Below are 26,190 nucleotides of genomic sequence, written 5' to 3' on the forward strand. Positions count from 1 at the left end.
ATCCCTTCCTCCCGGAGAGACAGGGGGCCTGGCCTGGCTCCAGCCCCGTCACCCCTCCCCCACTTGAGGCTCCGGGCCAGGCTGCCCTGAGGAAGTGCCCCCAGAGACCTTGGCAGCCCCGGGTGGAGCACGGAGGGTAGTTCCCGCATGAGCGCACCTGCCCCACCCTGCGGGCACCTGCTGGGGGGCGTTTCCCAAGGTTCTCTGTGAGCCAGTGCTGGGGAGAGCCACGTCACCTGCTGGGGCCCACCCATACCCTGGAAGGTCTGAGCCCATCTGGGCTCCCTCTGCCCTCTGACCCCTCTGCCACCGCCCCCAGCCTACTCTGTTCCCCCTGCCAGCAGCCCCGCTGTTCTGGGCTGTCAGCCCCTGCCTTACCCCATGCTCCCCACACTGAGCATCTCCGCAGAGCCCACCCAGCCCATCACGGGCTCTCTCCTCCCCTCCCTCTTCCGGGCTTCCATGCACTTTGCACTGCCAGGTCCCGCCCCCGTCCCAGCCGGCATAGACTGCTCATTCTCTGAGCGTCTTTCGCTATCTGGGACGGTGTCAGGGACTCCTGGGGGCCAGACCCGAGGAGTCGTCTCAGAACCAAGCCAGCTGCAGGACATCCCCCGGAACAGGCTTTCACCATGGCTGGGAGACCAGCTCTCCCGGCCCGCCCCCACCCCGGGGCCCCTGGAGAAGCACAGGCTCCTGTTCAGGGAATGAAGAGAGTGACCGTGACAGCTCGAGAAGGGTACACCAAGGCCTGTGAGTGGTGTGTCCTAGAGAAGCCTCCTGGCCTGAGTGTCATTGTCATCTTTAACAGTGCTGTTGTAACAGGGACAGGATGTGTGGGGAAAGCACCTGTGAGCTATAATGCATCAAGCCCCTGTGAGATAATGGCAGTGTTTTAGGTGGAGTGAGTACTTTCTGAGAATTCAATGTTATTTCTCAAAATCAGCATGGTAGCGGCACAGAGGGCAAGGAGGGCCTGTAACACGCTCCTGTGCCGCCACCTGCTGGCCAGTACCTGCAATGGCCGTCCAAGCCCTCAAGCCTTTGTGCACCTCCTGGGCTGCTGAATCAGTGCCAGGTGAGGGCAGAGCTGGAAGAAGCCCTGGAGCCCCTGTATGCCAGCTCCAGGGTGAAATACAAACACAGGCCCTCAGGTATCTCTGCTCTCTCAGCCCAGGCTCTCACTGCCAAGTTCCTCACACATGCAAGGGGCACCCCTCTTAGGCACCCCTCGGGACCACACCAGCCACAGCCTGGAAAGCACTGATGTGGGGAAGTGGGAGGCCTGGGTGGCCGGAGACAGGACTGTGGGCTCTAGTGGGCTCGTGCCCTTGGCCTTGTGGAATCCACACCTCGGAGAGGGGCATGGCTTAGGGTGACTTAGGGTCCTCTGGCCCGCCTGCGGCTGTCCTGGTTTTAGCTCTGACGATCTTGCATCAGCATCCTGGGGCCGGTGGTCACTCTCCTGCGGCCAGCCGAGGGGCAAAGCCTCCGCATCACCACCTGGCCAGGGGAGGGCAGCTCCACTCAGGCTACTGCACTCTGCAGCCTGAGGCTCCCGCCCCAAGCACTTGGCCCACAGGTGTGCTGGTGGGGAGAGAGACCCTGCTGCCCCTTGTCCCCTGTTCTTTGAACCACTTTCAGGAGCTCTGAGGCCTAGAGGCTTGACTCTGAGAAGAGAAGGGGTGAGGCAGGGGGCTTTGGAGTAACATCCTCGAAGTACCAGGAAAACTGGGGGCTGCAGAAGAACCTTGCCCCCCGTGAGAGAGAGCCATCAGCCGGGCTACCCCTATCCACCACTTGTCCTGCTGAAGGGCACACCTGGGAGGAAGCTGCCTCCCGCCCAGCCCCGATCCCAAGGCCAGGGCACGCTGTCCAGATGCAATCTCTCGGTGACTGGCTCCGCCTTGAGCACCTGCCCCCAGGGGGTCCAGTCTGGACGAAGGCCAGGACACTGGTCCACACGGGAGACCTGGGACAGGAAGCAAATAGTTCCCACGGGAGTGCACAGAAATTTGCAGCTATTTATTGCACTGAAAACACCAAGAATAAAACAGACGCCCCATCTTCCCTCCCCGCCCCACCCCCAAGAGCAGAAATTTTTGAGCAGTGGTCATTCAAGTTCACAGCCACGTATTTAAAAAAAAAAAAAGAAGAAGAAGAAAAAGAAAGAAAAAGAAAGACCTTAAACAAACCCCCAAACAAATAGTAACAAAGAAACCAGCATGGGGAGTCCGGCAAACACATCCCCCCAAAAGGGTCTCCCTCGGAGGGAAGGCAGGAGGCCGCGGGTCAGGATTCGCACCGGCAGGCACCAAGCGGGCACCAAGCTGGCACGTTCCTGTAAACACAAGTTTGCATGCTGGAGCCCAGGCTTTGCCAGGAGTGAGGGGTTTTTGCATCTTCAGGGTGTTCTGCAGGAGCCCAGGGTTTGCCTGGGGAGAGTGGGCTCCGGGCCTGCGTCTCAGGGTCGCCCCGGGTGCCTGGGGTCTGTGCCAGGCGGCTGCGCACCCCCAGGGGTGGCCTCTCCCGTAGGGGCCATCTCAGCCTAGGGTAGGGACCTGCACTCCGAGAAGGGAAGTCATCCAGGCCCAGGGCAGACTGGCCCAGCTCACAGAGCAGGGTGGCCAGCGCCGGGAACGGCAGCCCGCTCCATGCATACGGCTGCTCTTTCCCTGGCCGCTGAGCAGCGAGTGACGGGCAGGTGGGTGCGGGGCGGGACCGGCCAGGGCCAGCAGCCACAAGCCCCGCCGAGCCCCCACACGTGTCCACGACGTCAGTCTGGCTAAGAACACTTAACCCTTTGAACTGACGGGGAAACTGAGGCAGAAGAAGGGCCCAGACCTTGCCTCAGGAACATCTGAAGGCCACACGCAGCCGAGGACAGCGCTGGGAACCAGTGGCCCACGACGGGGCCAGGCGGGTTTGCCGCTAGGGCAAAGGGATCCCTGGGCCTTCCTGGGAAGTCCTCTGTGCCCAGAGCAGGCCAGGAGCCCACCCCAGGCTGTGCCGAGGACAGAGGCCCGGGACAGACCAGCTTTCAATGGGAGGCCTGGGCGCCTCTCTCCTGGCCGGCAGCCTGGGCTTCTCGCCTGTCCCTGGGTAGCTTGTGATCTGGAAACCTCAGAAAGTTCTGGACCAAACGGCTTCGCCAGTCCCACGCCAAAGGACACCCAGGAGGGTCCAGGGATGGCGCCGCCTCTATAGCCCGGGGAGGGGGGTGACTCCTCCTCCTCTCCAACCCTTCAGAGGGGACTGCACCTCGTGCCGGCAGAACATGGCCGCACAGAGGCCAGAGCACGGAGAGGCAGCTACAGGACCCCGAGCCGGCACTGCGCGCTCAGCCTCAGTGGTCTCTTGTCCAGAACGTGTGGTTTTGTTGAGTTTTTTTCTTGTTTTCGGTTTTTTTTTTTTTTTTGCAACATACTTACTGCATATAAAGTCATGCAAAGAAACGGTGCAGACAGGAGGTCCCATGGAGATGCCAAGCCACGCCTCCCCAGAGTCAGTCCCGGGGCAGGGAGACGGAGGAGAGTAAGGACACAAACTTGAACCCAAGGCCGAGGGATGAGGCGCAGGAGCGCCATGCCTGGGGCGGCTGCCCAGCGTCCCGGGACGTGCACGAGGGCGGACCCCCATCTGGGAGGGAAGCAGAGCCCAGATGCTCGCCCCCAGCTAGCCTGCCCCTCCTCAGCGCTGGTGTCTGGGGGTCCCGGGGTCCCCAGACGAACTGTGACGTCAGCTCACCTTGCGGCCACAATGGCAGCGAGGTTCTCTCTGGAGCTGAGCCGTCCTGGGCCCCAGAAACAGGGGCCACCTCAGAGAGGACCAAAAAAAACAAAACAAAACAAAAACAAAACCAGAACAGAAAAAGTCTCCCCTCCCCCCTCCTCCCACCCCCCAACCTCGTCCCAGCCCAGCCCAGTCCTCCTCACAACGTTTCAGAGGTGTAGTTAGCACAGATAGCCATTAACGCGAGATCCCTTTACGAAATACACAGAATTTGGCTATAAAAAGGCATGCGGTCCGAGTGGGAGTGACACGGTACAGAGACGCTGTGTTCTGTGCCCCCCAAGCAAGACGAGGCTGCTGGGGACAGGGTGACCGGGGGCGGGGCCAGGAGGGGGCAGGCGAGCTCTGGAAGGCGGAGGAGGAGGCGGCGAGTGGGGCACCTGAGAGGGTGGCACTGCTCCCACCGGGGGCGTGGGTGGGCGGCCACCGCGAGGTCGGCCGGCGGGGGAGAGGTAGGGAGGCGGTTTGAGGCAGGGGCTCTTGGCATCTGCCCGCTCTCTTCTGCAGGCAGCTGCTTCCAGGGGCTGGGGTGGGGTTCACTGCCCTACCCCGGAGCCCCTGGAAGAGGAGAGAGCTGCGAGACGGGTGGGCCGCTGCCCCTTCCTCGCCACTGCACGCCTCCCTCCCCCCAGCCCTGGTGGACACACAGCTGAGGGGTGTCCCAGCCAACAGCCAAGGCAAGGCCAGCAGCCAACAGCAGGGGTGGGGGTGGGGCTGGGGAGCCCTTGGGGCCAGCAGCCTGGACACCCAGGCCTGAGGCAGCCCTGCCCCCACAGCGGAGGGAGCGAGAGTGAGAAGTGGGCACGGGGGACCTGAAGTCAGGATGGCTGTGTGGACAAGCAGGTTTTCTTGATGCAGGTACAGGGGTGCCAATGGTGGCGGCGGCGGCGGTGGTGGGGTGAGACGGGGTGAATTCCAGCAAAATCCAAGTGGGAGAACCAGCAGCCACATTCCACGAACAAAGAGTGGGTCTCTGCCACGCAGCCACGCGGTGACCCCTGCCCGGTCCTTCAGCTGTGAGACACGGTGTACACAGTGGGTACCATGCAACCCATCCACCTGCTGCCTCCCCCCAGGGCCTGCCCAACTCTGGCCCTAGGCAGCACCTGTGGGCCCAGTCCCCCCCACCCTGCCCCACCCCGCCCCACCCTGCAGCCTCTGAGCAGCTGCCAGCGGTGACCCCGGCTGTCTGTGGGTGCAGGGAGGGGCCCTTACTGCGGCAGGGCCGAGGGCGCCCCCGATCTGTGGAAGTGGACGATCTGCCACTTGCCGTCCCGGCGGTGCCACACGCGGGTCTCCTCCGACTGCGCGGTGCGGGGGATGCCGCCCGCGTCCAGGTATTGCGTGATGCGGATGTAGGCAATGCAGGCCGACTCGTCGCCCATCAGGTGGATGTGGGGGTTCAGGATGGTGGTGTGCACGGGCTTGCTGTTTCGAGACCACACTGGAGTGGGAATGGGAGGGGCAGAGGAGATACAACGGGGGCCGCCTGCCTCCCCGCCTCCCCTTCCTCAGCTCCCACGGCCCTCTCAGCGGAGGCCCTGCCACCTCTGGGGCTGGGCTGGGCCACCTGGGAGCTAAGGGCAGCTGCTGATGGCCAGAGGTCACGGCTTTCAGACCCGCCGAATTTCTCAAACACGGGTAATGGGATCTGAGATCACTCTTAGACACTGGAGAACAGAGCCAAGACGGTTACAGAACCACATGAGGTGGGACAGAGGCCCAGGCCCAGGTCCTGCAGGGACCGTACAGCCAGGTAAATGAGGGGACACGCAGTGACAACAGGCCCTGGGCTCTGGTTGGGGAGGCGACAGCGAGTGGGGGGACTGTGGTAAGCAGAACACCACGTCCCATCGAGAGAGGGAGCCCCGTCCACAGCTTCCTGAGGGCTGCCAGGTAAGTAGGACCCTTTCTGCCTCTCCCCAGACAATCTGAAAATCTGGGTTTTTAGGTGGAAAGTCTTCTCGTTACCTGGCATCTAACTGCAACATCACGCAGGCCACGGGGAATGTACCTGCAGCCCAGAAGTGGCTCGTGCGTTCCCTGTTTGCACCTCCCTCTCCTGTAGAATTATGGAAACCAGGGGGAGCACTAGAATCGTGGGGTCTCAGAGCCCTGAGCATGTAAGGGTTGCCTTAGTGGTGATGCAGGGAGCTCACAGCCTTCCCAGAATTTGGGGAAAATGTATAACCCATGGCAGAATTGACAACGGTCCCAGAAGTCGGCTCCTCCCTTGGGAAGTGTGAGCCGCCACCACTGTCATCGTCACCGTGATGTTGGCTCTAGAGACTCTCAAATTTCTCATCAAGGTAGAAACAAAGGCACAGTGACCCAGGAGGGCTGGGCAGGGGGCTTCAGGACCCCACTCCAGAGAGGCTCCCGGAGCCTTCCCTGAGTGTGGCCGGATGCCGACGCAAACCCTGTGCAGAGCAGACTTAAAATGCACCTCCCTTGGACCCCCTAGTTCAGGCGTCTGTCATCTTAACAAGCTCCCCTGGGCATCCCCTCCCCCGAGACTGTAAGACGCCTTGTTCTTTCCCTGGATGGCAGAGAGCACCTGGTGACCCCACCCCCACCCCCCAACAGCACAATCCCCTCACACCTAGGCTGCGGGTACACGAGTAAAACCACCGGGTCTCAGGCCTGTAAAATCAGACTAGGCATTCTGGGCTTTGGGGCAGACAGAAGAAGCGCCGCCGTCTCAGGGGTCAGAGGTCAGGCCCCGGCCCTGCTACAAAATGCAGGAGGAGGCCTCCAAAAGTGTTCCCAACAGCCTCCAGGGCCAGAGACCCAAGGCTACCAAACTGCAATACACCCATTTCACAGACACGGAAACTGAAGTCCAGAGAGGCGACGTGACTTGTCGCAAGCTGCCCCACAACAGGCCGATGCCTCAAAGGAATGCAGTGCAACCCCCTGATGTCAGTGTCGCAGAGGGACTGGATTAGGGCCGTCTAGAACACCCCCCGAAGGGCCTGCGGCTCGGCACACTGGAGGGACTGGGCCTTGCCACGCGGGGACGGGCTGGGCGTTTGTCAGGAAAGCAGCACGCCACTGCAGGGCCCCCTGACCACGTGGCAGGCTTCCGGCAGCCCCTGAGGGGAGGGTGGACGATGGGGGCTGTTTTCCTTCTGCACTCGCTAGGCCTTCGGAGCCTGGCCTCCGCCCGGTCTCCATTCTGCTTCGTGGGGACTGCAGAGTCCACAAGGCAACCAGCGCCCACCCCCCAGGGGCCGGCTGTGGGGTGGCGGGGGCTCAGGGCAACAGGGCCCTGCGCGGTGCGGCCAGCTGTCTTCCCATGAGAATCCCATCGCCACTGCTAGCTCTGGGGGCTCCGAGTTCAGGCTATGAAATAAAGACACAGCTTCCTTCCTCACCGCTGCCAACGGGGTGGGCTCTCGGCTCCACACTCTTGAAGCTCAGTCTGGGGGGATGCGGGTGAGAGCCTCGGCTCCCAGCCAGGGGCTGCCGCCACGCGGACGGCGCAGGTGGCCTGGGGAGGGGACGCCAGAGGCAGGCAGGTGCCTCTGGACAAGTCGCTTCCCTCCCAGGGCTGCATTTTCCCCTTCTGCACAAGGAAGCGTGGGACTCGAGTGACAGCGGCCACTTGAGGGTCACTCTGTCACCTTTACCGTACACGGGTCCCCTCCGCACTACTTCATTCACATCCTGCCCGGGATCCATTTGCTGTGCTAATGCACGTGAATTTACTTTAGGAGAAAACTTCCCGCCCCATCGCTGGCGAGCTAGGGGGACCACGGAAGGTCACGGCCTTCCCCAGGCAATCCCGCAGCCCTTGCTCTCTGCTCTCGCCTGGGAGGGAGCTGGTGGGGACGGGGGTGAGGAAGCTGCAGGCAGGTAGGCACCTGCTGAGTTGATTCCCTCCTCGGGTGCCCACCATGCCGCTTCAGGGGCACAAGCCCCTCACCCTGGGGGAACCCCGGACCCCCCGCCTCTCTGTTCTGCCCCCAGTCCTGTGCTGGGCTTCTGCACCTGTGGGCCTAGGTGAGACACAGACACAGGCCAAAAGCACCCTCGGTGAGGCCCGGGCTCGGCCGCCTGCCAGCCCCTGACTGCGAAGCCGCCGGGGTCTCCCCTGAGGAGGAGAGGCCCAGGGAGGACACACACGCAGGACAGAGACCTGGACACACAGGCAGGGGCACAGCAGCGTGAGCTTCCTGTCCTCCTTCCCCAAGTGTGCACCCACAGTGGGCCCATGCACAGGCACTGGCTGGGCACCTGGGGGGCCCCAGGCAGGGCGGGGCCCATGACAGGCGGGAGAGCCAATGGGAAAGCTCTCTTCTCCACCAAGAGACCCCTCCCCAGGCTGCCCCCCTCCTTGGGCCGGGCCGAGGGTAGGAGGACTTGTCACTCATGTCCCCTGGCCTCCAGGATGTCCCGCCCCCGGTAGCCCCACCCACAGCCAGAAGTGTACAGGCCAGGGTTAGGAGAGGGAATCAAGAGGGTACCAACCGCTGTCCACACAGAAGCTTCCTCTTCGCTGGCTCCTGAGCCGCCCCTGGGGCCCTGCCTGCCACCCTGCTGTGCCAGCCGGCGGAACACGGAACGAGAGCAGACAACAGGCACCCCAGAGAGAAGGGATTGCTCACAGTTTTCAAAATAGAATCGATGGAAGTCCAGGCCCTCGACCAGGTTCCCCAGGGCCTCGGGTTCGAAGGCCGTCATCCCGGGGTCGCACATCTTCCTGGGGAGAGGAAGCCAGAGAGAGGGGGTCGGGGGCTGGCGCAGGGGGAGAGGCTGGCCAACTCGGAAGAGTGGGGCGCTGCTGACCGCATGGTGCCTGTCCACACCCAGGAAGCCTGGGCTTGGGTCCTGGCGCTGCCCCTGAGTGCTTACGAGCCCCCAGGCAAGCAGCTTAATCTGGTGAAGCAAGGCACATTGAGGGGTGCGCAGAGGCGTGGCGCGCAGGAGGGCGCTGGCGGGGAGGAAGTTCTGCCTGCTGTCTGCCCTGCGCCTCGCACCCCGGCCCAGTGCAGCGGACGCAGAGGGGGCTTTTCCTAATTTGTCTTCCCAGTGGGTGGTTGGGTGGGCTTTTTCCTTCCCAGGTGTGCACCTGCCAGGGTTCCCTGCGGTCAGCTGCAGCCCTGGCTTCCTCTTCCATGAGATGAGGCAAGGGAAGACAGAGCCTGGGCCTGGCTGCGCCTTTTCAGCTCACCACCCCGCCGTGCAGGGCTGTGTCTTCCGGGAGACCCAGACAGCCAGCTGCGACCAGCAGCCACTGGACTGCCCATCCCCAGGTGTATGGGGTCATCTGTGGCACAACACGGGCCCCTGTTTCAACAGCAGTGGAGCAGGGACAGAACACACCCCAGGACAAGCAAAGCTCCCCACCCAGGATGGAAGCAGAGACCCCTGGAATAGGCAGCAGGTGCAGCATTGGCCGAGCCAGACAGGGCCCTGGCAGGTGCACTGTCCTAGCTCTGTGCTGTCTGGGGGGTCCCTCCCCAGACTTCTCCCAGGGCCAAGGGCAGGAGATCTTGCCACCTCAAGTTCTGCAGATTGATTAAGCCAGGAGGCGGGGTGGGGGGGCTACACTCAGACTAAGCGGGATGCCCAAGTCCTTTCCAGCTCCACTGTCCTCCCAGGCTGAGCATACGGGAGACGAAGGAGCCCCTCTCTGGGAGTCATCTGGCTGCTTTTCCTGGACCGAAGGGACCGAGAGACCCTCTGCTGGACCACCATCATCCGTGTGGGGAAATGAAGGCCCAGCGAGAAGAAGGGGCTCACTCAGGTTACAGCAGACCAGACGCATGGGCACCACAGACTCGGAGGTCGTGGCAAGGGCTCAGAATCCAGAGTGAGCTGTGGATGCGCCCAGAAGTGACATCATACAGAGGGGAGGCTTCTCCAGGGCCCCTAGAAATAGCACAGGGGGCTTGGGGCCCACAGGGGCCACCTCCCTCTCCCTCGCTCCCTGGCTGTATCTTTCCAGAGCCAGTGGCATGACATACCCCAGCTTAACTCTTTCCAGGGGTGGTTGCAAGACCAGGCGAGCAGCCTGGTTCCCACGTGCACACACACCTGTGCACGCGCCTTGTGCAGTCTCAGGTCTGCGCCTATCTGCACAACTGCATGCACACACACGCTCATGCTGGCCTCAGCTTCTCACATGCACCCTCCAAGCGCCCCATTCCTCCAGAGAGAACCGGTGACTGCCTAGGGGCTTTGCCCCCACCGCCGCTGAAAGCCCTCCCACAGTTAGTATGCGCCTGGCCGGCTCCTGCAGAGAAACCAGGATCAGGCTGCCCCAGAGCGGACCCCAGCTGGGCTTTCCCAGCTCACCTTAACCCAAAAAGCAAGGATCATCTGCCTTAGCTTGCCACCAAAGAGCCTACATGGGGCCTCCAGACCCAGGACTCAAGGCTGAAGCCCAGAATATTTGCTCTCCTTGGGGCCAACTGAGGGCCTGCCTGCTTCTAGGCCAGACCGGGGAGGCTACGAGTGACCACCAGGTGGCGCTTCTGCTCAGCCCTTGCACACAGCTGTTGCTCCAAAGGCCAGTGTAGGTGTGGATGGGATGCCCATCTGATAACACCTGTTCCCTTTGCTTGGGGGGGGGGGGGGGAGGCTGCTGTATTCCCTAGAGGATCTAAGGTTGCACTGGGAGATACTTCTGTTCATCCTGCTCACTGAAGGTCCACACCCTGGGAGTGCTCACCCCTGGCAGCCCCTCTGAGCAGGTCCAGGGTGAGGCCTGCCTCCCTCCTCTCCTTCCCAGCTCATCTCCCGAGGAGGCCCACCCCCTCGTGGGGAAGCACAGGAGTTCTGTTGGAGCTCCTCCCGGGGAACAGGAGGTGAGGGGGAGGCAGAGCAGCAAGCTCGGGCGCAGCACACATCTGAATGCCAGACAGAAGGATGAGGCCGGTGCGACCCCCAGCACATGCACAGTGAGTGACGGAGGGCCGCCGCCGAGGACCCCAGCGCCAGCCAGCAGCACCCCGGAGCCGCGACCCAGGCAGGCCATGCAGGACGAGCCCAGCTGACTCACGTGTAGGACTCAAAATCTCCATTGCTTATGGCTTCAATCAGCTGCTCTGTCACTTTTATAATTTCCTGTTTCCGCACTGCAAGGCAGGAGGGGACACAGAAATAACAGAGTGACAGTCACGAAGCACCCCCCACCGCTTCCTGCGGGCTCATCCAGGATGCACGAGCCCCGCACGGCTCGGCTCGGGCCTGCGGGCGTGGTCCTGGGCAACGGGGCATTGCCACCCTCAACTCGCAGAGGAAACACAGGCTCGGCTCCCGGGACCAGGTGTCGGGGCGCCCTCGGAGGCGAGGGGCAGTCTTCACCTGCGTGCCACCCCAGGGCCCTTGGTTCCAGCATCTGTGACCCTACCACATCGCTCTGCCCTGTGCATCAAGACAGGAGCCACACTGGCACCGTCACAAAGAGCCCAGGAACATCTCAGTGCTCCCCGTCCACTGCACTTGGGGCTCCACTGGGTGCCAATAGCCATCAGACACCGAGCTGGCCAGAACATTCTAGGCTTAATGAATCCAGGGCCTTTCCTGGGTCTCCCCTGTCTGCCACTGACACACTAGCAGCGGATGGTCTTCTTGTCAGATTTCTCATTAGGTGTGAGACGTTCTGAGCCTCAGTTTTCCCATCTGTGAAATGGGGACACCAGCCTCTCTGATTCCTACAAAGCCATCCCAGACAGCTCTTTCTCGACCCAGGTCCTTACACACAGCCTAACTGTGGCCTACACAGGTATTTGTAGGTATGACATACAAAGGTATGACAGAGTTGCTATCGGGTGGGACAAAGCCTAGCACACGGGTAGGTACCCATTACCTGCGGCCCAGTCCTAGGCCCAGGGGCTCTGTCATCCTCCCCTCTCACACACCTGGGAGGTGGGCTCAGGCCAGCTTGCTCTGTGTTGCACCTGAGTGACCAAGCCTCAGCCAGGAAGGAGTTGGCAGCCAGGTGTCCAGGCTCCCGGCACAGCCTAACAGGGTCTCCTGGGTGCAGGCCCCCTCTCCCTGCCCCACAGGCTCGGAGATTCAGCCCCAGAGCGGCCCCAGGCAAGGCAGAGGAACAGCATCAGGCCAGGTCTGCGCGGCCCTCGGTCTGGGAGTCCCAGCCTGGCAGAGGTCCTCACCGGCCTCTTCCTCCACCAACCTGCCCCCTGCCTAAGCCTGGAGCTCGCCTCTGGCCCCGAAGAAGACAGAATCACAGAACCTTGGGGCTGGAAGACCCCTCGGAGGCCCGGGACTCAGCCCCTGTGTCCAACTACTGGGGAAACCGAGTGACGTCAGTGAGGGGCTGAGCCTTGCTGCACGACATGGAACCCAGCCAGTGCAGAGATGACACGCAGGGCCTGCGTTTCCTGTGGGACCTCGGGACCTAACCCCCCAGCTGTCCACACTCACCCCAAGCAGCTGCCTGCTCGCCTCTTCCCCGGCTCAAGTATGAGCTCCTGGAGGTGTGCCCTCGCCCCACCTCGGCTGTGCGCGACACAGGCCCAGCCCCCACAGGCCTCCATTACAGAGCAGACGCACAAGCGAGTGTGCTGGACCTTGTGCTGTGTGCTTAACCTGCAGGGGCAAAGCCTCGCGGCACAGCGCTGCCTCCTGTCACAGGTGAGCCAATGGAAGCAGCGAGAAGATAGTGGCCCTGGTGAAGCTGGGACCCCAACCAGCATCTGCAGCCCCCAAGCCCACCCCACTGGCCACACCTGTGCTCAGCGCAGCCCTTGAACATCCTAAGTACTCAACAGCTGGAGCGAGCATCTTTCAGTGTCGGTCACATGGTGACCCACCCATCCTCGCTCTCCTGGCCGATCAGAGGCACCTGGGCTGGGAATAAACCCACCTTTAGACCCTGGGTGCTGCCCAGTTCCCCTTGCTCGCTGAGGCCTTGCCTAGGGCTGGAGCAGAGGCAGCCCTCGATACGTACACACGGCACAAACAAATGAATAAACACATTCCAAATCAGGCTGGGGCTCTGTGCCCTGCCCCCACCGCACCCCACCCTGGGAATCACCCGGGACGTCTGGACCTCTAGGGCCCTAGGTGCTCAGGACCTGGCCTCCTGGTCAACCCTGCCCTGCTTCCCGGAAGCTGAGATGCAGGAGGGGAAGCAAGAGGCCAGCGCGTTCCGGCAGCTCCCACGTGGAATCCAGGGACAACTGGGGCAAACCCACGTGGTCCTGGCGGGTGGCGGGGACTTGTGCCACCTCCCATGCCCTTTGTGCAAAAACTTGGGGCCCCCTCCCACCTGCCAGTCCACAAGCCTGTGCTCCCTGGCCTGTCCCCTGCAGGCTGTTGCTCACTGCCCATGATACCTGGTCCCCTGCGTCCCTAGGAGTGCAGGACCCGGCTTCCGGGGAGACTGGCAAAGCAGTCGTGGGCATGGATTCCAGCTCTGCCACTCCAGAGCTGTGTGTCCTTGGGAGGCAAAGGACTTCCGTGGCTGCGTTTCCCCACATGCATAATGGAGAGACTAATAATCCTCGCCCCGCAGAGCTGTTCTGGGGCCCGAGCGAGTCAGGGCTATGTCAATAGAAATAGCTGACGCAGAGGTGGTCCTTGCTCGGAGCCAGCTGCTGTTGCAAGCCCTTTCTACCAGCTCAGTTACGTAAACATCCAGGCCGCGTGCAAAGCATTTAGGGCAGCGCCTGGCAGTGCATGAAAGGGAGAGTGATTGTTATCATCTGGCCGTGTGGGGATGGGAAGCTGCGCCCGAGGAAGCCGTGAGACTGCAGCTAGCAGGGGCTGCTTCCCAGCCGTCTTCGCGTGGCCCCCGCACAGCCCCTGCACGGTGGGCCAGCCCTCCCAGTCTCCACCGCTGCCTTCCTCCCACTTGCCCCTGGCTGTCGTTCTGGATGTCTTGCTGCCTCCCGGGGCCCTGAGTGAGCACCTGCTCCTCTAAGCCCTGGCTGCTCACCCTAGCCAGGGCTCCTCCTGCGTGTGGGCTCCATGTCCTGCGACAGGGTCGCCATTCACTCTTCTGGGGTCCTTGAGCTGCCTGGATCCATCTCTGAGTGGGCCCTCGTGGGCTCGGGGCAGCCGGAATCGTGCAGAAGGCCAGTTCTGGGGTGGCACTCTCCATCCCTTCCCCATGTCTGGACTGGACACTGCACCCTGTAAATGCAGCCTGTGCCTCCAGCCACCCAGGACACCTCATGTGCCAACACTGAAAGCCTTAATGGACAGGAATCTCCCTCACCTTGTTAGGATCTGGGGACTTCATGCTGCTTAGACCTGGAGAAAGCTATATTCCAGGCTGGGCCCTATCCATGCTCTCAGCAGCGCCCCCTTGTTGTGCAAGGAGTTTGTCCAGCAGCTGCTCAGTAGCAACCTCTGGCGTTTCTTTGCCAGGAAAGACGAGAGGACTGAGGCCCAGAGAGGCTAAGACAGTCCCTCAAGATCACACAGCATGACCAGGCTGAGATGGGAACATCATTCCTGACCGATCTTGTCCAGAATGGCTCTGCCCAGATTTGGAGCTAGCTCTTTTGGTCAGAGAGGAAATGAATTTTTCAGGGAGCTGCTCAGAGGGGTTGGGCAGAGCCGTGTGCTGCCCAGAGGGCCAGGGGCCTGTGTGTGCAGCCAGAGGCACTCTGAAATATTCATGTCCCTTGCCTTTCTCATCCCCGGAGGATGACATTTCTCATTAACTTTAATGCTAGGCCTGAGTCCGCCGCGGCAGCTGCCAGTCTCACTGGGTAAGAAGACTTAACACATTAACACCAGGAAACAGCATGCCTTCCCTGAGGCCTGGAGAGGCTCGGGGAGGCCGAGGCTCCTCTCCCCCACCACACAGGAAGTCCCCGGCTGGGCCAGCAGTTCTGCCACAACACACGGCCTCTAGCGCAGAGAGTAAAACCACCACCTGCAGTGCCAGCAGCCCATATGGGTGCTGGTTTAAGTCCCGGGTGCTCCACTTCCCATCCAGCTCCCTGCTGATGGCCTGGGAAGGCAGCAGAAGATGGTCCAGTTGCTTGGGTCCCGGCCACCCGCATGGGAGACCTGGCTGTTGCTGCCATTTGGGAAATGAATCAGGGGATGGAAGACCTCTCTCTCTCTCTGTCTCTTCCTCCCTAACTCAGTCCTTCAAATAAATAATACAAATTTTTGAAGATGGAGAAAATAAGAGCGGGAACAGGGCCCCCACACCTGCAGTCACTGGCTCTCCACACCTCCTCTTCTGCACGCCTCACATTCCTCTCTGGGGCCGGGGCACAGGGAATTCAAATCCAGCCCTTCAGGGATTGCCCGTGCCACAGCCCTGGGATGCGGAGGACCTTCCCAAAGGCGGGGTTTGAACCTGGAGCCCGCGGCCATCCCTGGAGGCAGAAGGTGTCTCTCATAGTTCCTGTCTTGCATTAATAGCACACGCACAGTTTGCATGCTGTTCAAATAGTTCTCGGGGTGCTTCATATATCAATATTGGTGTTAAAAGCATCCTTACGTAAAATAGATGCTCCAAGAATGTGCCACGGGGCTCCCTGTCATTCGACCATGAACGGTCACTTAGAAAAAGAAACGTAGCCAGCAGCTACCGCGTGCCAGATGCTGCACGCGCCTCGGGCTTCCTCCCGTTCCGTGGCCCCAACACAGGCCTCTGAAGTTGGGCCCTTGGATTATGGAGGAGTCTGAGACTCAGAGAGGCTGGATAAGTTGTCCAGGGTCACCCAGCAAACAGACCCTGGTGAAGAAATACACAGCTGGTTCACCAGCATGGTGCCGCCCAGCTCCGAGGCAAATCCCGGAGCCTGACTCTGACCGCTAGGATAGCGAGCCCCACGCCCCGGGGAACCTCTCGGGAGCACAGCGTCCTGGTGAGCCACAGTCCTGTGGAGCAGGGGTCCCCAGGGCCGGGCCAGCACGCACTGTGATAACCAAACTTGCGGGGCTCAGGATGTGGCCTGCGGTGCTGTGGTGTAGCGGGGGAAGCTGCTTCTCGCAGGGGAGGGGTGGGCAGTGCTGTGATGTAGTGAATTAAGCTGCCACTTACAGCACTGCCATCCCATTTGGGCCAGTTCGAGTCCCAGCTGCTCCACTTCCAATTCAGTTCCCTGCTAATCTGCCTGGGAAAGCAGTAGAAGATGGCCCAAGTGCTGTACCTGCATGGGAGACCAGGAAGAAGTTCCTGGCTCTTGACTACGGATCCATTTGGGGAGTGAACCAGCGGATGGAAGATCTCCCACTCCCCCCTGTGTAACTCTGCCTTTCAAATAAATAAATCTTTGGCAAAAAAAAATGGAGAGGGGACTCAAAGCCAGGCCCTTTACTATGCATCCCAAGCTGCATCTGGACAGCTGTGCCCAACAGCCACCCCAGGGAAAAGAGCAATTCATTCATTATGTCACAGATACTTCTCACATCTGCAATTCAGGCTTTCAGGCCATTTGCCACATCACACAACATGACGGCCCCTGCCTCAGCCAGGGGTCCTGGAAGACAGGCCCCACCTTGCAGGTGCCCCTTTCTGATCACTCTCCACAGTGGGGGCACTGTCATCATGACCTGGTACTAAAGCAAATCAGCCTCCTGTGGTAGCCCCAGGGGCAGCCCCGGGCCACCTGTGCAGGGCCAGGCCACATTCTTTTTTTTTTTTTCTTTTAATGATTTATTTATTTATTTGAAAGGCAGAGTTACAGAGAGACAGAGAGAGACAGAGAGAGAGAGAGAGAGGTCTTCCATCCCCTGGTTCACTCCCCAAATGGCTGCAACGGCCAGAGCTGTGCTGATCTGAAGCCAGGAGCCAGGAGCTTCTTCCGGGTCTCCCACGTGGGTGCAGGGACCCAAGGACTTGGGCCATCTTCCACTGCTTTCCCAGGCCATAACACAGAGCTGGATTGGAAAGGGAGCAGCTGGGACTCGAACCAGAGCCCATATGGGATGCTGGCACTGCAGGTGACAGCTTCATCCACCACATCACAGGGCCGCCTCCCCCTCCCCCTCCACTTCTGATCTGGGCTCTTGCTCATGTGCTCCCTGGGAGGCAGCAGGTGAAGGCCACCCATGTAGGAGACCTGGATAGAGCTCTGGGCTCCTGGCTTTGGCCTGGGCTAGCCCTGGCTGTTGTAGCCATTTGGGAGAATGAACCAACAGTTGAGAGATTGGTCTCTCTCGTCACTCTACCTTTCAAATAAAAATATATATTTTTAAATTCTCTTTTCCATATCATTGTATTTCTAAGGCAGGCCATTTCAGCTTCTGAAACAATATCTAAGCTGGCGCGGCGGAGTCCCTCCCCAGTTATCACAGACGCCCGAGGGTGCAGACACCTGAGCTTGTGCGGGAACACAGGGCTGGCACCTGGGTACCGGCAGGGCAGCCTGATGTGGCCGATGCCTCTGAGGTCAGCCCTTCCTGCTCCTCCCTCCGAGCTCCCAGCCCACGTTTCCAGACACGTGGAGGCGTCCAGCGTGGTGGTGCCCAGCCAGGCTCTGGAGCCAGGCTGCCTGAGTTCAAATCCCCAGCCCAGCCCCGGGCTCAGGCTGTCTGTGCTGTGGAGCTGGGCTTGTGGCTGCCCCCACCTCGCAGGTTGTGGCGGCACTCAGGCGGAGGCGCAATACTGGTAACAGGTGCAGCTCAGCACACGTGTTCCACGGGAGGCCCTCCTCTCCCTGTTCCTGTTGCCTGCTCCCTCACAGCCCCAGTGTCTGTGGGTGCACTGACCGCCAGCAGCTGCAGGAGCCCCGGCGTTCCTGGCACTTTCCCATCCTCATGCTGCGTGAGCCCTCGACTCTTCCGCCTGCCTTTGCTGTCGTGACTTCGTGCTTTTTAAAATTGACTCCGTCTTTAAAAAGCTCACAAACACTTAAGAGGGAAATTTACACTGCTAGGATAGGTGTGGGACTTGACCGCGTTACGTTCACACTTTCTCTCACACACCTTAAGATCAACACAGAACCTCTCCATTAGCAGAGACGCAAGCCCCACCGACGTGCGGCCAGGCGTTCTAGGACACACGCGGGGAAACCACGCCCTACAGGGTAGCCCGTCCGTGAAGAGCCAAAGCGAGGCTCTTGGCAGAGGAGTAGGCAGCGAGGCGGGCACTGGGGGCTGTCAGTGAGGGGCGTCCAGGGACCCAGGCGCGGCAGGCGAGGCCCCTCCCTACCTTTGGTGTCTTCATCCTCAATGGTGGTGTTGGTGCTCTCCGAAGATTCCTGGCAAAGAGAACACGGGCAGCGGTGAGGCTTGGCTGGCAGCAGGACGAGGCATGGCCGGCCTGGGGCCGCCCCAGCTGCCCGGTCCCTGTGAGCCTCGCAGGCCGAGCCGTCCACGTCGCACTGAAAGCCCTGTCCGACTTCCCAGCCTATGCAGGGGCAGGGCCCGGCTGAGCAGGTGGCTGGGGAGGGGCAGGAGCTGGCTGCGGGGTGGGGGTGGGGGTCTGGCTTTCCTGGGCCAGGGCTCCTGGCTCCTTTCTGCGCATGGGAGCAAAGATGGGTGGGGGGATGGAAGAGCAGGGAGACACCGTGCCAGCCGTCACAGAGTGGGGAAGGAATGCACACACTGGCAGGGAAGGAAGAGAGAGACGGGCAGGCCCAGTGTGAGAGAGGCAGGCTTTTCAGAGGGGAGAAAAATCACAGGAGTGAGTGAGACAGAAACGGAACCAGAAGAAGAGGGACATGGGCCACCGTGCCACCCCCGGTGCCCTCGGCAGAGGCAGGGCTGGCAGCCCCTCTGCCCGTAGCCCACACCCAGCCCGAGGTGCCTCCATGGTGCCTGTGACTTTGGCCAGACCTCGCCCCACCCTAGCACAGACCAAGCCCTGAGATGACTTCCGGAGCAGAGGGGCAGTGGAGGAGGGGAAGCGAGAAGCCGAGGGCGGGACGTGGCACTGGGCTCGCATCCGCCTCCGTGCCCGAGGGAGGTCTCAGCTCTGCCGTTGGCCTGCTGGTCTGGGCCATGGAGTTGGACGTGTCAACAGAAACACGCAAACAACATACACACACACACACACACACAACACACACATGTGGTCGCACAAGGCACACGTACCAAGCACGCCTTGAGCACTCTCTCCCCGCCCGGGTTCCCAGTGCAGCCTGCAGGAGGGAGGCAGGAGCCAGGGAGCGAGGGGTCGAGGCCCGTCTGGGAGACGGCAGACACTCACCATTAACTGAACGCTGGAACTGGACTTTCTTTTCTGGAAAAACAAGGAGAAGAGATGGGACAGGAAAAGACACAGAGTGAAAACAGCAGGAGCAGAGGAACGGACGACAGGGGAGGCTGGGAGGAGGATGGGCCGCGGGCCATCCTCGGTGGACCTTTGCCCCGGTGGCCTGAGACCAGGAGTCAGGGCCACCGGCAGCAGCCGCTCGGCCTGAAGCACTGGGTCCTCACGAGCAGCCGCCCCGGGGCTACGGATCCGAGCCGGGAGCTCCAGGCCAAGCCTGCCTTGGTCCAGGGCCGACGCTACACCTAGCTCTGTGGGAAGCCAGAGCCGGCTCTGGCGTGCCTGAGGCCCCCAGAATCCGGGGCTCTGGAGGGAAAAGTGGGTGCTCGGGGCCGGGATGAGGCCAGGGCCTCCTCCTGGGCTCCCCACGATCTCTGCTAAGAGCACACTCTCCCAGCTGAGTGTCAGTCGTTCGGGAAGCTTGGGCCCAGAGCACGCAGCACCAGGCCTCCTCCGGGCAGTTGGCGGTGGGGCCTGGGCTTCTGCATTTTCGACAGTCTTCCTGGGGGTTCCAAAGCAGGGCCCCGCATGGGAGACCACGCTGTGGCCCTGCCTCCACAACTCCCCAGGCACTGGTCTGTTCAGCTTCTCCATGCAGAGAGAAACAGGAACAGCCAGACATGAAGCCTAGCCCAGGGCGTGGGACCATCAGCCCTGCCACTCGGCCTGTTCTAGCATCCGCAGGATTTGTGGCATCCCTGGTGTTGGCTGAGGAGCTGAGGCTGGGGCGGGGGTTGCGGGGAAACACAGCCATGAGTCTGAGAGACTCACATTCGCGGGAGGTGGCAGGAGGGCAGGACCCGCACCAGTGTGGCATAGGTGACAAACTGAGGCCCATACAAGGGCCGCAGCCTGCCCGAGGTCGCTCAGCGGTTCCCCGGCGGAGCCAAGGTAGACACAGGCCCCGACTCCGCGGCACAGGCTCATCCTGCCCGGGCCGCCCTGCAATCCGAGGGCCCAGGAGGCCCCCTCCTTGCTGTTCCGTGCCCTGTGGGGACATGCCCTCAGGGGAGGCCTTGGCCCTGGGCATGCTCCTTGAGGGTCTCAACTCTAACTCTGGGCCTTCTACCTCCAAAATCCAGCAAACGTCTGTGTGCCAGGAACCTAAGACCCCATCCAGGGTGTGACAGGGGTGTGACGCAGGTGTGACGGGGGCACCAGTGGGCCCCTGCACTGCTCTTGGGGTAGAAACGCCCCACCTGGCTGGGCAGTGGGACCTGCACAGCCAGCAGCCAGCGCCACTCCCTCACTTCTTCTCCTCTCCTCCTAGTGTTGGTTTTATGTCCCGGCTGCCGCCAGGCCCACCCAGCTCAGCCATCAGCCAAAACCCGAGGAGCCGCTCAGGGGCCCGGAGGTTCCAGGCGGGACACGAAGAGGGAACACAGAGCAGAGACTGCATCAGATCCGGACGCACAGTGACAGGGTGGGACATGGGGGAGGGACGGCACAACGGCACGGACGGGACACCAACAGGGGCAGTGAGTGGGGTTGAGGGGTGGGAGCAGATGGCCGCCCAGAGCAGGGGTGGCCAGGATGGGGGTTGCTTCGTGGCAACGGGAAGGCTCAATGTTCCTAACTCACAAACGGTGGTGATGCTAATTCTCCCGCCCTGAGCAGCACTGGAGAATCTGACGGCAAATGGCCGGGTACCGAGACTCGCACTCTCGGGACCACGTGGCACAGCACGGTTCTGAGGTTGGCAAGGCCGGAGGGGAGCAGAGCAGGGTCAACATTAGCCTCGACAAGCCCGTCGGTGCCAGATACGCACGGGACTGCGTCCTGGCTCTGTCACCAGAGCCAGGCTAGCGCCCTCTCTGCGTGGAAACCCATCTCTGCCTCCTCAGTTCAGCTCCAGGCAAAAATGCGGTTTTTGCCTCCCACGCCCACGTGACAGGGAGCACGTGGGTCCCCCAGCCCCTGACATGACCCAGTCACAGTGTGGAGCCGTCCGACCACTCTGCTGTGATCGCCTCGCCAGCCCCGTGCGAACAGCTGCTGGGTCCCTGTGTCCAGGTAGCAGAGCCTAGGACCCAAGGGAGGGCTCAGCCCCAGGACTTGTGGAAGTCCCGTCCTGCTCGCACTGAGAACACAGCTGGCCCCACCCCTGCTGCTCCCCGTGCTCCTCCAGGTCTCCCATCTTCCTCCCTCCACCTCCCAGAGGGAGGGAAGCAGGCTGAGCTACAGAGACGTGGTCGGGGCAGGCGTGGCCTCTGAGAGTCTCTCCACCACACTCAGGCATCCCGAGAAGTCGCTCTGAGTCCGTCCTATGCAGAGGAAGCAGTGGCACTTGGTGCATCCGTGTCCCCAAGGCCATGAGCTGTCCCTGTCTCCTGACAGCTTCTGCAACTGGCCTGAGAGGAGCCAGACAGGAGCTCCCTGCTAAGACCCAGCCTGAGGGAGGCCCCTCCTGAGCCCACACCCCATGGCTCTCCTCCAGCCCTCTGCCAAGGCCAAGCAGCCAGGGGCGACTGGGCAACCTCTCCACTGACCTGGGCCACAGACCCCCACGCCCATAGCCTCTGCCCCCATATCCCCACACTGGGCCCAGGGAGACAGCTTTCCCCAGCTCAGCATCTACACGCTAGGGATGGGGGGCGGGGACTGCTGCTCAAACCTGAAAACTCCCACAGTGCATGCCCCTCCCCCCTTACCCTTTCAAATTGCGAGCGAGCCGGCTCAGGGGTAGACCACAAACAGGCAAGGCCAATTTCAGAAGCAGGACGCATCATAGGATTAACTTCCTAAATTAGCTTGGTTTTAGATCAGTATTTTCCGAACACTCTCTGATCAAGCTGCATTTTCATGAGAAATCACACCCAAAAGTCTCAGGTCTCAAGCAGAAAAAAGACAATACTGACCATCTCAGGAGCACAGACCATGCCACGAGCCCGGGCTAAGCTCTCCATACACATGGCCATGCTCAGGGCTCACCAAGAGCCCTCCAGGGTGGGAAACCACTTCAGTCTCACTGCACAAATGAGGGAGCCCAGGCTTGGGGAACTGAAATCACCAGCCAAGCAAGACCCACCTGGGTTCCCTCCGCCACCGTGATGGGGTCACACACACCTGTTCTGGCTGCCACGGGCATGAGAAGCCCAGAACCCTGTAAACCTGGCCTTCCCCATTTCCAATCCCACACCAGGGAGCTTGGTTTGAAAACCACTGGTTTTGACTGATGATCTCATAACTGAGAGCCGTCCCGTGTCCCCGAGGGTTCGTCCTGAGACACGTGCTGTTTGGCAATTGCTCTGTTGTCTGAGGACACAGCAGACGTATAGCTCCTGGATGGCACAGTTACCACCACTCGTTGGCTCTGTGGAGTAGCCTACTGCTCTCTGCCTCTGTGCCTCTTACCACGCTGAGTGCTGCAAGGAACAGTCGCACAATCCTAAGGATTTACGCAACTAAACCTAGGACAGGTGCGGTAAAGATATGAGATGACAGGAAGTTTTCAGCTCCGTTATAATCTTAGGAGCTGGCATTGGAGTGCAGTGGATTAAACCGCCATTTGTGATGCTGGCGTCCCATACTAGAGCGCCGGCTCGAGTCCCAGCTACTCCACTTCCAATCCAGCTCCCTGCTAATGTGCCTAGGAAGGCAGCAGAAGATGGCCAAGTGCTTGGGGCCCTGCACCCACGTGGAAAGCCAGGATAGTGCTCCAGGCTCCTGACTTTGGCCTGGCCCAGCCTCAGCTGTTTGTGGCCATTTGGGTAGTGAACCAGCAGATGGAAGATCTCTCTCTCTCTCTCTCTCTCTCTCTCTCTCTCTCTCCCTTTCAAATACGTAAATTAAGTAAATAAAGTCATCTTTAAAAAGCCCCAATCTTATGGGACCTCCATCGGGTATGCTACCCGCCATTGACGGAATCATCCTACAGGGAGCATGACTACGCGCCTGGAGCACCCAAGCCAAGAAGGGACAGTGACCGCAGGGGCTTTATCGCTGGGGCCTCTGCTGGCAAAGCTAAAGTTTCATACATAACCCCCAGTCCGCTCCTCGCCCGCTACACCCATGGGCAAACTCCAGACAGGACAAGGCAAAGGGCACAGGGACACCCAATCCTGGCCTCGGGCATCCAGCTCAGACTCCCTCCCACAGACCAAAGCCAGCAGCAACAGAGCAAAAGTGCCGATGTAAACGAGGCCCTGAAGCTACCGGCACACCTTCCAACACCCTGGGTCCCCGGTGGGGCTCTGAGCCCAGAGCGAGGCAGGGTCTCAGGGGCGGAGACCCCAGCAGGTGGTCAGTGTCAGGGAAGGAGGGATCCGCGGGGGGCAGGGGCCCAGGACCCAGAGAGCAGAGCGAGAAGAGAGAAAAGACGGAAGGAGAGTCCAGCAGGCGTGGCAGGAAGGAGCTCGGGCATTGGGGGTGGGGGCGGGGGCAGGCCCTAAGGCAGCAGGGGGTTCCTGGCACGTGACCAGTGGGCCTTGGTGGGGAGGGGGACCTTGGACCACAAAGCCTATAGGCATGGCTTCTCTCCTGAAGGGCTTTCTGGGTTGCACTAGGGTGGAGAGTGGGTCAGGAAGAGTGGGCCCGTTCCAGCCCACCCACACTCGGGCGGGAGACAGTCACTCTCCTGACCATTCTGTCCCTTTCTGGTACCCTCTTGGTCCCCAGTTCTCCAGCCCCAGAGTCCCCAGCCGTCTCCTGACGTGCCCTTTCCGTGGGCTCACCCCAGCGCTGGGCCACCTGCCTCTTCTGCCCTGCTTCCCTACCCGCCCTCCCCCAGCGTGGTTAACAGGGTGGCCACCAGAGCCCAGGCCTGTGGGTCAGGGGCCGGCCTGGCCACAGATTCAGCCAGAGCCCGCCCATGAGACCGCGCTTAAGGCCCGGGTCTTGCCCTAGGGCAGAAACTCAGCCAGGCAGAGGCCCTGGCAGGCTCACGGGGGCTTTACCTTCACGCCATCGCTCTTCTTGTTCCCCGCGCTCTTCCCTCCTGTGGAGGAGAGAAAGTAGAGGGTTAGCAACACCAGGCAGGGCACCAGGGCCCACAGGGCGAGGAACAGCAGCATCCGGGGCAGCCGGTGCGGGGCAGAGCTGGCTCCACAGCCCTGCGGGAGGCCTCTTCCTCCTCTTCTTCCTCCTCTTCCTCTGTGTTCAGCGGCTGGAGGACTGCCCGGGGCCTGCTGGGTGGGCCTGGGCTCTCCAGCTCTCAGCGATCTTGCTGGTCTCAGGCGTAACCTCCGGCTTCATGTGTTGGGGAGGTGACGGGTGCGTCCCCAGGCCATGGGTTTGCTTCCTCAGCCCGGGGATTCCCTCTGGATCCCGGTCACCACTGCGCTGGTGGCAGCCAACCCAGAGGCCTGGCTGCCTGGCCTGGGGCTGGACGCTCCCCCCTCCACCTCCCGCCTGCTTCTAATTTTAGCCCCACGCTGCTGTAGAGGTCAGGTGTCAGCCCTGCCTACTCACTTGGGACAGCTGCAAGCCGTGTTTTGCTGGTGACAAGAAGCAGATGTCCCCCACAGGGGCCCACCCCAGCCAGAGCACCATCGCTGCCTTCCTTCTTGGGTCACACAGCTTCTGGAGCCCCACACGAGGGCTGGCTGTGTCCCTGGTGGCCAGGAAAAGCAGATCCCCCCTCCCCCGCCCCCGGCCCCCGGAGGGCCTCCAGCTCCGCCTCCTCCCTTTGCCTCCCCACCCCCCTCTCCTGCCTGGCTCTGCTGTCCCTGGCATCCGGCTGCTTCAGACCTTAGGCGGATGCCTGAAACTACAGGGATCTCTAAAATGTGTCGTGGATGGCAGCCATGAAATTCTTCCTGGGGGCTCCAGAGGGTGGGCTGGGAGGGGGCAACGACAAAGGGTCTCGATGCCTGAGATGCTCTGGGGAATGAGGCTCGTGGCTGGTCTAGCTTCCAGGTCCCCTGCATTGCCACCTACATCTCCTCCAGGCTCTCATTCAAAGTCTCCTGAGTTGCAGAGCTCCGGCTCAAGGCCTGGTTCCTCCGCTTCTGATCCAGTTCCCTGCTGCCGCGGCCTAGGAAGGCAACGGAAGACGGCCCAAGTGCTTGGGTCCTTGCCACCCATATAGGAGACCTGGATGAGCTCTGGGCTCCCAACTTCAGCCATTGCAGCCATTTGGGGAATGAACCAGCAGATGGAAGATCTCTCTCTCTCTCTCTCTCTCTCTCTCTCTGCCTTTCAAACAAATACAAATAAATCTCTTTGAAAAAGAATTCTTCTGATGGCAAACCAAGGGGAGTGGGAGTGCATCTGTATCACCATCCACCGGCTCAGCGCACTGGACCAGAGGCACAGAGGGCAGGGTGCCTGTCCCTCAGGCCTCAGGAGGGCAGCCCCGTCCACGCCAGCCCACTGTTGCAGGATTGTGGGGTCTTTGAGGCCTCAGATTCTGACTTTGAAGAGACAACAGACATCTGGGTTTTTCTGTGAAATATCCTGATTTTTAAGTGCTAGAACCTACCCACTCCCCCCACACCCTGCCCCAGCCCGATCACACGTAGATAGACAGTGGATCCCACCCAGGGGCCGCCGTGTTGTAAGCTCTGTGCTGGGCTCCTCAGGGTGCTTCAGCGGTTAAAAAAAGACTATGACGGTCCGGTAGCTCAGCTTCCAGTGGATGGAGCTGAGGAGCCTTGTCTGCTCACCGGATGTGTGCACCTGCCCCGCCCCAGGGCTGACCTCTGCCATGGCACTGGCCACACTCTGGCAGCAGCCCAGCACCGCCATCGGAGGACCACCGGGTGACTTTGCCGTATCTGCTGTCTGTATCGGCTCCATGTCCCGCCCTGCCCAAGGCTCCCCAGAGAAAAGCCTCTGGCGGCAGGCGGGCGCTGGCCCTGGAGCCCTGCAGCGTGCCAAGAGGAGCCTCTTGCTAAGTCCTTACCATAATCCCTTCCCCTTCTCTCTTCGGGAACTGGGCATTCCCCGCGGCACCAGCCCGGCTCTGGCCCAGCGCCCTGAGGCCCCCGCCCTGGACTCCTCGCAGCCTGGCCTGGGGAGGGATACTTGCTCTGGTTGGTCAGACCTGGGTTGGACGCGGGCATGGCCCCTCTCCTCTTTAACCTGGGTGAGTCAGAGCTCACCTCTCTAGGGGTCCGTTTTCTCGTCTGCCCTGCTGTTGCAAAGGCCCCCAGGGAGCTCCCGCACAGGCTGGCCACTGTGGCTGCTCCAGCCTACTTGGCCCTGAACCCCCAATGCCAGGGGTGCCTTGCCCTCTGGCTGGCCATGCCTGAGACCCCCATGATGCTGCAAAGCAAGAGAACCAGACTATACCTCTA

General features: G+C 61.3%; 1 protein-coding gene across 5 annotated transcripts in view; it reads right to left on the reverse strand.

Annotated features, from left to right (window-relative positions):
* Positions 1–2,004: 2,004 nt before the first annotated feature.
* The window catches only part of CAMK2A (calcium/calmodulin dependent protein kinase II alpha), a 61,373-nt gene continuing 37,187 nt past the window's right edge, over positions 2,005–26,190 (reverse strand). For 2 of the 5 annotated variants that reach the window (XM_070076310.1, XM_070076312.1), the window contains 7 exons: positions 23,848–23,888; positions 18,890–18,922; positions 17,891–17,939; positions 10,802–10,877; positions 8,403–8,497; positions 5,008–5,236; positions 2,005–4,806 (listed from right to left, as the gene is read on the reverse strand). In XM_070076310.1, coding sequence (XP_069932411.1) covers positions 4,803–4,806; positions 5,008–5,236; positions 8,403–8,497; positions 10,802–10,877; positions 17,891–17,939; positions 18,890–18,922; positions 23,848–23,888 — 527 coding nt within the window. In that variant the 3' untranslated portion in view covers positions 2,005–4,802. Of the gene's footprint in view, positions 4,807–5,003; positions 5,237–8,402; positions 8,498–10,801; positions 10,878–17,890; positions 17,940–18,889; positions 18,923–23,847; positions 23,889–26,190 lie in introns of those variants that run through there. The other 3 variants (XM_070076311.1, XM_070076313.1, XM_070076314.1) reach the window with 2 other exon arrangements.

The sequence above is a fragment of the Oryctolagus cuniculus genome, chromosome 6, assembly GCF_964237555.1.
Source record: "Oryctolagus cuniculus chromosome 6, mOryCun1.1, whole genome shotgun sequence".
Classification (NCBI taxonomy): Eukaryota; Metazoa; Chordata; class Mammalia; order Lagomorpha; family Leporidae; genus Oryctolagus; species Oryctolagus cuniculus.